This window comes from Corvus kubaryi, unplaced genomic scaffold (genome assembly GCF_017639235.1).
Source record: "Corvus kubaryi isolate FWS band 111438036 unplaced genomic scaffold, C.kubaryi_AGA036_p1.0 37219, whole genome shotgun sequence".
Classification (NCBI taxonomy): domain Eukaryota; kingdom Metazoa; phylum Chordata; class Aves; order Passeriformes; family Corvidae; genus Corvus; species Corvus kubaryi.
In genome coordinates this window covers 1-9,578 of record NW_024581062.1, presented here as the reverse complement: position 1 = coordinate 9,578, position 9,578 = coordinate 1, and the positions used below count along the sequence as shown (strand labels likewise).

General features: G+C 58.5%; 3 protein-coding genes across 3 annotated transcripts in view; 1 reads left to right on the top strand and 2 right to left on the bottom strand.

Annotated features, from left to right (window-relative positions):
* The window catches only part of FEN1 (flap structure-specific endonuclease 1), a 2,495-nt gene extending 127 nt beyond the window's left edge, over positions 1-2,368 (top strand). The window contains exon 2 of the mRNA XM_042022604.1: positions 487-2,368. Within this exon, the coding sequence (XP_041878538.1) occupies positions 488-1,648 (1,161 nt within the window). The 5' untranslated portion in view covers position 487 and the 3' untranslated portion in view covers positions 1,649-2,368. The remainder of the gene's footprint in view (positions 1-486) is intronic.
* Positions 2,369-3,316: 948 nt separating this feature from the next.
* Positions 3,317-4,912, bottom strand: LOC121661940. The gene is made up of 2 exons (XM_042022603.1): positions 4,827-4,912; positions 3,317-4,632 (listed from the first exon to the last, which is right to left on the bottom strand). Exon 2 carries the CDS (start codon positions 4,573-4,575, stop codon positions 3,325-3,327), a length of 1,251 nt encoding a protein of 416 aa, XP_041878537.1. The 5' UTR covers positions 4,576-4,632; positions 4,827-4,912; the 3' UTR covers positions 3,317-3,324.
* Positions 4,913-5,650: 738 nt separating this feature from the next.
* Positions 5,651-7,715, bottom strand: LOC121661939 (cobalamin binding intrinsic factor-like). The gene is made up of 9 exons (XM_042022602.1): positions 7,573-7,715; positions 7,306-7,488; positions 7,056-7,199; positions 6,838-6,981; positions 6,584-6,759; positions 6,260-6,497; positions 6,038-6,179; positions 5,843-5,961; positions 5,651-5,766 (listed from the first exon to the last, which is right to left on the bottom strand). The coding sequence occupies exons 1-9, from the start codon at positions 7,670-7,672 to the stop codon at positions 5,705-5,707; spliced, it is 1,308 nt and encodes a 435-aa protein (XP_041878536.1). The 5' UTR covers positions 7,673-7,715; the 3' UTR covers positions 5,651-5,704.
* Between the last annotated feature and the right edge of the window lie 1,863 nt (positions 7,716-9,578).

The window sequence follows — 9,578 nt, the reverse complement described above, 5'->3', positions numbered from 1 at the left end:
GGGATCTGAGGGGGCAATGGCGGCTGAGGGGGAGCGGGGGATCTGAGCCGGAGCGGGGGCTCTGAGGAGGTAATGGCGGCTGAGGGGGAGCGGGGGCTCTGAGGAGGAGGGAAGAGGGGACCTGAGGAGGAGGGAAGAGGGGTTGATGGCAGGCCTGGGGAGCTGGGAGGTAAGGAGATAAGAATAGGAAGGTGATTGGGTCCGCATGGTTGTAATGGTGGAGATAATCGAATTTTGAGGAGGGGGATTGGGATGGGAGGGGCAAGAGGTAGGAAGGGGAGTGAGGATGGGCCCGGGGGGGGGGGGTATGGTGAGGGATAAGGGTGGCCTGAGGCTGGACTCGGGATAACGGGTGCCAGTAGAGGCCGCAGCCCTTGGAGTGATGGTTTGCAGGGGAAGCACTGCCCTCTTTGCTCCCCCCTCCTTGGGTGGCCCAGCGGTCCTCAGGCAGAGCCTGCTCCCAGCATCCCCTTTTCCGTTCCCCAGGATGGGAATCCATGGCTTGGCCAAGCTTATTGCCGACGTGGCTCCCGGGGCCATCCGGGAGAACGACATCAAGTCCTACTTCGGCCGGAAAGTGGCTATCGACGCCTCCATGAGCATTTACCAGTTCCTGATCGCCGTGCGGCAGGGAGCCGACGTGCTCCAGAACGAGGACGGGGAGACCACCAGCCACCTCATGGGAATGTTCTACCGCACCATCCGCATGGTGGAGAACGGCATCAAGCCGGTGTACGTGTTCGACGGGAAGCCCCCGCAGCTGAAATCCGGGGAGCTGGCCAAGCGCACGGAGCGGCGGGCTGAGGCGGAGAAGCACCTGCAGGAAGCGCAGGAGGCCGGGGAGGAGGAGAACATCGAGAAGTACAGCAAGAGGCTGGTCAAGGTGACCCCGCAGCATACGCAGGAGTGCAAGAAGCTGCTGACGCTGATGGGAATTCCCTACGTGGAGGCACCCGGAGAGGCGGAGGCCAGCTGTGCCACCCTGGTGAAGGCCGGGAAGGTGTACGCCGCCGCCACGGAGGACATGGATTGCCTCACCTTCGGCAGCCCCGTGCTGATGCGGCACCTCACGGCCAGCGAGACCAAGAAGCTGCCCATCCAGGAGTTCCACCTGAACCGGATCCTGCAGGATCTGCAGCTGACCTGGGAGCAGTTTGTGGACCTGTGCATCCTGCTGGGCTGCGACTACTGCGCCAGCATCCGCGGCATCGGGCCGAAGCGCGCCGTGGAGCTCATCCGGGAGCACAAATCCATCGAGAGGATCGTGCAGCAGCTCGACACCAAGAAGTACCCCCTGCCCGAGAACTGGCTGCACAGGGAGGCCCAGAAGCTCTTCCTGGAGCCCGACGTGATCGATCCCGATGCTGTGGAGCTGAAGTGGAGCGAGCCAGACGAGGAGCAGCTGGTGCAGTTCATGTGTGGGGAGAAGCAGTTCAACGAGGAGCGCATCCGCAACGGCGTCAGGAGGCTGAGCAAGAGCCGCCAGGGGAGCACCCAGGGCCGCCTCGACGACTTCTTCAAGGTCACCGGGTCCATCACCTCAGCCAAGCGCAAGGAGCCAGAGCCCAAGGGAGCGGCCAAGAAGAAAGCCAAGACCAACTCCAAGCCCAACAGTGCAGCAGCCACAAAGACTAAAAAGGGAAAATAACCAGATTGGGCACCCGCAGACCTCTGGGACTGGGTTTTTTGGGGGCTTAAGGAGCAATTTTAGAGGAATGACAGACAGTTGTGTGTCAGTGCTGCGTGTGCTAGTGCTGGGAAGGAATGGGTGAGGCCAGGAGAGTGGAACAGCTGCTGGGCACAAACACTCCCAGATTTCAGAATTCCAAAGCTAAGCAGCTGCAGAGCAGACTCAGGACAAACTAGATTTCAGGCTGATCCCATCCATCCCAAAAGAGGTAGATGCAAGCAGAAACTGGGAAGATAGGAGTGGAAAGCGAGCTGGAATTGGGAAGGAGGCTTCAAGTAATGAGGTAAAATTCTCCCTTAAATGAGAGTTTATTGAGGTTTTTCCTTCCCTTTTCGTGGTCACTCTCCTTATTCAAAACCCAGTTGTTATCTCAATTCCAGCAGTGTCCTGGCCCGCTTTTAGTGTGTAATCCAAGGAAAGCTGAGCCCAGACTGCAGCTCTCCCAGCCTGAAATTTGCTTAGAAATGCTTAAAAATAAAAATAGCCGTAAGCCTAGAACTGCAGCCTCTTCAGTCCCTGAATCCCAGAGGCATCTTTCCATGTTGTACACACTTCCAGGTCCCAGGATGGGAATTAAAACCTCTTATTTCTTATTTTATTCTGTATTTTCTGTAGGTTTTTTGCGTGTCAGAGCCACAGGATGGGTTCTGTTTCCAGAATAAAATTTGAACACAAGGACACTGTTTCTCTTTTTCCAGAGAAGTGGCTTAAACCATGTTTTCAAATGAAAATCCCGGTTTTAGAGGGAATTCCATAACAGCCAACAAACCAAGTGCAGTCTGGAACATGGAGAATTCCAGTTTTGAGCTCTTTGGATGCTTCGTAGACATCAAAAATCCGTGACTTTGCTCTTGGCCAGTTTGGAAAATAAGCTGGCTTGCTTTGTGGGGAAATTAATATTTCATATTTATTATCCATTAATATTGCTAAAATTGGGATTTATGTTTCCGTGCTGTGGATTCTCTTAAATGTTTCAATCCATAATTGGTTTTTTCCCCCAGAAGTTTTTTAATTAAGTATTCCTCTTATCTCCAAATATCTTCATAAATACAGGAATGGTTTTGTGGTGGAGGGATAAAAAATAATTTTAAAATAATAATATCTGGAAATAAGTCTGGGAAATTTACCAATTCTAAAAGCTGCTTTTCCGTCACCCTCTCCCAACCTGATGCTTCATGGTATTTCACTCAGTTTTTCCTCCATTTCTCATTCCAAACAAAGATTCCCACTGCTTCAGACACTGATATTATTATTATTATTAATGAATTCCAGTTCCCCTCCTTATCCCAGGAGCAGGTGCTGTGGGAAGCCAGGGACCCAGCAGAGCCGATCAGAGAGGGCATGGGGGATTTGGGGCTCTCAGGGTCAGCAGGTGTGGGCAGTCTCCCCATGGGAAAACTGGAATACTTTTCCACCTTTTCCCCTGTTCCACCTCTTAGTTCTAATTAAATTGAGTTTTTGACTTCCTCATCCCAGTTTTCTGGCTGGCTGGACCGTGACCCATGTGTTACCCACAGCATTCCCATCCTGAATCCAAACCTGACATGTGCCAGCTCTGGGGAAGAAAGGAGCCCTGTCCCAGTGGAAACCAGAACAGTGGGAATTCTCAGACAGCTTTTGGGGAAACGCCTGATTTATTCAGCACAAAGAAAGCTACGGAGCGTGCCAGCTGCTGCCACGAGCTGCATCCTGAGCCACGACAGGCACCTCCCGAGAGCTCCCTGGAAAAGGGCGTGCTCCCGTTCCCGCTGGAGCCTCTTGTCCAGCGCCGCCCGGAGGGTCTTCTCCTGTGGCACTGCTGCAGTGTCCTGGGAGCCGTGCACTGGGCAGCAGCGGCTCCAGGACACTTCCTGCCGTGCCACTTGCTCCTGGCAACGCTTTGCTGGAATGGCCTGGGCTCCCAGTTGTGTTTCCAGGCTTTTCCTGGCCGTGGGTATCTTGTGGGTTCTGTGGGTAGCCACAGCTCCGAGGCAGGGAGGCCTGTCCGTGTGGGCTCCTCCATCTGGAGTCCAGCAGATCTCATGGAGGCTCTGGCAGGGATGGAGACCTTTGCTGGAAATATCCAAGGTGTGGAGATCTCCCTTAGCCTTGTCCTTCACAGGCGGCTCCAGGGAGCACGCTGCACATGGGAACGGCTGCCTTTGCCGCTGGAGCCTCTTGTCCAGCAGCGTGCGGAGAGTATTCCCAGATGGCTCCACCACAGGATCCGGGGAGCCATGGATTGGGCACCGGTGGCTCCAGGACACTTCCACTTGCTTCTTGGCAGGAACGGGCCAGGCTCCAACTGGAGCACAACACAGGTCACAGAGGGTCTGGGCGGGAATGGAGGGGCCTTTCCGAGGGATGGACATTCTTGGAAGGGTGGAGGATCTCAACCAGTGTCGGGTTCTGCGGAGGACTGAGCCTTTTCCAGCAGCGGATGTTTTCCGATGGATCAGGGGTCTTGTTGTGCGCCGGCTCCTGGAGGGCTGGGGGCTCCCGGAGGAGCTGGAGGAGCTGGAGGAGGCGCAGCAGGGCAGGCGGCCGCGCTCCAGCAGCTGCTCCAGGTCCTCCCACGAGAGCTGCCACATCTCCGAGTCCCGCGGGAAGGACACCCCGGGCCACAGCGGCGTCACCAGGTCCTGCAGCTCCCGGGCCGCTGTGGCGCAGGGGGCGCAGCCGGGGCCGCAGCCGCAGGGGATGTACGGGGCGCTCCCGGGGGCAGCCGCGCCCTGCGGAGGGGTCTCCTCAGCCGGGGGGGAGCCGGGAGCCCCTGGGGCTGCTCGGCCGCGCCGGGACCCCCCGGCCCGGCTCCCGGGGCGCTTCCGTGCCTTCCGAATGCGGGCGGCCAGCAGGACGGCCGTAGTGGCCACCAGCAGGACAAGCGCGGGGAGCAGGACGCTCATGGCTTCACCCACGTCCCATCGTGGCCGCACTGGGAGCCGGGGCTGGTGGCACGTGTCCTGTGGAGACACCGCGCTGATGTCACAGTGCTGCGGGCGGGGACACCTGTGTGACGTCACAGCCCCGGTTCCCTGGAGCCTGTTGGTGATGGAGAACTGCACCAAGATGGGATTTGGCGTGGGAAGAGGGGCAGACTGGGAACCTGGGACATCCCACATGGCACAGGGCAGGAATGCCATCTCCAGTGAAGCACCTGGTTTCCCACACCTGCTCCTACGCTGCCACACGGTGCCAGCTTATCCGTGTGGTAACAGAAGGGCCTGGAGGGTGGCACCGTCACCGTGGGTTGAGCATGGGATGGTCCTGTCTGGCCGGTCTGATGTCTGGCATAAGATCACATGTCCTGGAGATGATGGAAGGTGGTGGATGTTGTTTTGGGGCTGTTAGGAACCTGAGTTTGGATCCTGTCCCTCACAGCTCCTTTTGGAGATGGTGTCTGTGGAATCAGAATGGTATGGGTGGGAAGGGTCCAGCTGGGAGCAGGTCCAGGCTGAAGGGCTGGCTGGACAAGGCCAGTGGGAGTAGGGAATGGGGCTGGCTGGAGAGCAGTTGGACTCAGCTGGGAGGTGCTGGTCACTCCTGGCCAGAGACAGTCACAGAATCAGGATTAGAGTCAGCTGCAACCTTTGGTGACCCAGCTGCAAGCCCAGGCCACCACCTATGGATTTCCAGGGCAAAATCCAACTGGTGGCCTCTGGCGGATGCTAACTGGGATTGTAATAATCAGACAGAGATAATTGCATCTGATTAATGCCATGGGGAGCCTCTGTGGGGATCAGGATAGGTTGAACTGAAGCACAGGAGCGTGGCCAGAGGAACAAGCCTGTGGCTGCTGGAGAAAGGCTTTGTTGGTGCGCGGGGGGATTTGACTCTGAGGAGTTTGGGTGAGGCTGTGTTTGTGCACGGCACCGGGAAGAGAAGGAGAGGAGCTGCGCTCACGGAATTCAGCAGGAAGGAAGACAAAGGGATGTGAGCTGTGTTTTCTCCCAGGGACACACACACACACGCACAGGGACATGCTGGAATGGCACTTTATTGCTCCGTGGCGGGGTCCAGGGTGTCTTGGTGGTGTCAGTAGGTGCTGAAGACGGCCTGGATGTGCTCCCCGGCGTGTGGTTTGTAGGTGCTGACCCCTGCGGCAGAGGGATGCGTGAGGCTGGGACATGGAGACCCCACCACAGGCCCCACACCTCCCTGGGGCCCCCCCACCTTCTTCAAGGGCGTCCCCAGCACTGAGGAACTGCCAGTAGGTCCTGTCCTCCGTGCTGGCAGCCAGCCCGTGGATGGAGGTCACATAGGCACCCCAGGAGGTCTGCTCCGTCTGGAAGCTGCGGGAGAGGTCAGGAGGCTCAGAGCTGGGTGGGGAGATGCCAAATCCCACCCCAAAGCCGCCCTGGCTCTCACCTAAAGGCTTCGGAGTTCTCCTCTGCTGCCACCTCCATCACCCGGAGCAGTGTGGAGCCACTTGGGACTGTCACCGAGGTGGAGTAGTGGAAGTGTTTCCCTTGGAGCGTGTTGGTGATGGAGTAATGCACCTGGATGGGGGCTGTGCAGGGAGAGAGCGGCAGGGTGGGCATCTGGCACATCCCTGCGGGGTCTGGGGTACGCCAGGTGGGATCAGGGTACCTCTGGGAATGCCGTGTGTCCCCAGAACTGGGGATAGGGGCAACTGTCTGTTTGGGGACGTATCCTTGGTGGCAGCGCAGTCCAGGCCAGCCACATCCAGGTAGGACCTGCCCACCAGGGCTGGCAGCACCTGGGCGATGGCTGTGGGCTGCTGGTAGTCATGGGCAGACACCACGGAGAAGGCCTGGGCACAATCCCACTGCCGTGGGGCGTAAAACTTCCTTGTGGCCTCCAGCGCCTGTGGAGCGGGTGGGAGGTGGAATGACGCACCTGGGAATGGGACCAGCTGGCTGTGACGCCCCACTCCCCTGGCACCTCCCCTACCTGCAGGGCCAGCCCCATGCTGTAGATATTCCCGATCATGCCATTCCTCTTCTCCTGCTCATCCAGGAAGCCATTGCTCACTGTGAAAAGTGCCTCCCGGAGCAGATCCCGCACGTCATGGAGCTCCACGTAGTCGTAGACACAGGCCAGCGCCAGTGCCACCATGGCCCGGGTGTCTGTGGGATCCTGGAGTCACCGCCAAGTCCCGGGATAGACCCCAAGAGTGGGAATGTGGGAGCAGAGGGGTCCCTTACCCACGGAGAGGTGGCTCTCAGGGCTCAGCACCTGCTTGGCCAGGGCCACCGATGGCCCTTGGGCACCACCCGCCTCAGCCAGGCACAGGGCCAGGGTGTCCAGGCTCATGCTGTACAGGGAAGTTTTGGGAATCCCATCGGCTTCTGCAAAGCAAAGAGTGGCAAGATGACAGGGTGTGGGGACAGTGGCACCCCCAGGCCCCCAAATCCCAACAAACCCAGTTTGGCCATTTCCTCATCTGTTTTCTGCTGCAGGACACGGATCAGGTCAAGTGTTTGTTCCAGGGCATGGACACGCTGGGGGTCCTGGCAGGAGGAGAGGAGGGCGAGGACGTGCAGAGCCACCTGTCCCGAGGTCATGTCTGTGGGGACAAGAGGGCAGCCAGGGTGTGCTGGGCTGGGCACCCCAAGAACTGGCGGAAACCTGGGTTCCCAGGAGTGGGTGCCTTCCCTCCTTTGCCTCCCTACCTTTCTGGGCTCTCCTCACCGCCTCCTCCTTGATCTCCTGGAGCAGCCACTTGTGGATGGGACCCTCGCTGTCCCCCCCAGCCAGGTTCATGGCCAGCAGGACGCTGGGATTCGCCGCCTCCTCGAGACTGACCGATCCCCCCAAGCGCTGGAGCAGCTGGGAGACCAATTCCTGCGGGGCCACTGGAAGGAGAGGGGAGGTCAGACCCAGGATCCCGTGTCCCATCCGTGGTCTCTCCTGGCTCTTCGTGGGTGGCTGACACTCACCACAGCCCTCAGTGGCTGTGCAGCCCACCAGGGCCAGTAGGACCCCGATGCCCAAAGCCACACCAAGCATCTTCCTGGAGCAGGCTGACCCACTCGGCATGGCAGAATCCTGTGGGAATTGGGCTCTCTGGGCATCCTCTCTGCTTTTAGCTGTTCCCAGTGTCCTTCTCCGGTCACCTACCCGCCCACACCTGCCCTTATCTGTGTTATCTTATCTGTAGCTTATCTGTGTATCCAGCAGGGGAGGAGGGACGGTGATTTTCCATTTGGGATCATGAGGACCACTTGGACCACTTCAGTATCCACAAGGCTGTGATGTTGTATGGGGTTCATCCCGGTATGTCCCAGAAGGAACCACCTCAATTATCTAGCCAAGGTCCTGGAAGCCTGAGGAGGTCCATGCTGGCTGGGCACTCTCCAGCTGTATCCCACTCAGACTTTTCCAGGAAACTCCAGCCCTTATAATCTAACTTCAGTACCAGGAAAAATGGTGGAGAAGGTCATACTGGACACTGCTGGGAAGCAATTCAAGGACAATACCTGCGTCAGGCACAGGCACCTCGGAATAACAGAGGGAAATTCCCATCTAACTGGTTTCTTATCCCGCTGCCATAAGGTCACCGGGCTCATAGTGGTGGGAAGGCAGTGCCTGTTCATTTTCGGGATTGTAGTAGGAGTTTTGGCCCTGCCCCTCACAGAATCCTTCTGGAGGTGTCTGGCTGTGTGATGAGCAGGGACAGGATGTGCTGGCTGCTGCACTGGCTTTGACTGGGACAGGGAGCTCTTTCTTCCCAGTAACTGGCCCAGGGTTGGATTTGGATTCAGGATGGGAATGCTGCAGATAACACATGGATGGTTTGCTGGGTGCTGAGCCCTCCTCAAGCACTTTGCAGTGTCCCATGGGACAATCCAGGATGAGGAACCATCCTCGGGGGCATTCCCTGTGCCTGAGGCAGCCGCCAGACAGGAGCTGGGGGGACTTTGGGGGGCTGCCCTGCCCTCCCTTGATTTTTTTCCTCCATTTTTGGGGGGATGTGCGTGTGGAAAAGGCTTTATGGAAGCATCGAGCTGCTGGCCAGGGCACTTGGACTCGTTTTGTGCCTTGTCTGGGATGGGAGGAAAAAGGGGTCAGGGAGTCTGGAGGGTGATGGTGTCCCTTGGGACACCCCAATGTGGTGGGGGAGCAGGTGAGTGAGGGATGAGGGGGCCCGGGTGAGGTGCCCCCCGAAAAGGGAGGTTACAGCCCCAAAATGCCTGAAAATTCATGAGGGGCTTGTGTGTAAAATACTGAAAGCTGCAAATATTCCCTTTTCTGTATGTATTGAGAAATAGTAATGTACTTAAAAACTGCTTCCGAAATAAAACCCAGTATCTGCTGTGTTATAGACAGGATATGGACTGTAAGGAATTCTGATTACGGAGCCATAGGGTTTGAAAATACCAATATATTCGTGTTTCCGGGGCCGCGGCCCGGAAGGAAACGCCGCAGCCCCCGGAACGCAGGCGCGGAGCCAACAGCGGCAATGGCGGGGAGCGCGGGGAGCGGCGCGGCCGGGCCGGGGGCACCGGGGCGGCTGCTCCGGGCTCGGAGGTGAGCGGGGAGCGGGGACAGCCCCGAGCGGGCGGCGGGGGCGCGGGGGGATTGCTGTCCTGGCCCAGGGATGGGTGCCCTGGCACAGGGATGGGTGTTTGGCACAGGGATGGGTGTCCCGGCCCAGGGATGGGTGCCCTGGCCCAGGGATGGGTGCCCTGGCCCAGGGATGGGTGTCCCGGCCCAGGGATGGGTGCCCTGGCACAGGGATGGGTGTCCTGGCACGGATCGTTGTCCCGGCACAGCGGGAGCTGCGGGCACGGGGCACCGGAGCTGCCTCGGCCGTGCGGGGCCCAAGGCGTCGCTCCGGGGCGGATTCTGTAGGGGACAAAATGAACATTTTGGGGTAAAATCTGGGTTAATCTGCAGTGGGGTTTGTGCCCGCTGTGTTCACGGCCCCGCCGGCTCAGGGCGG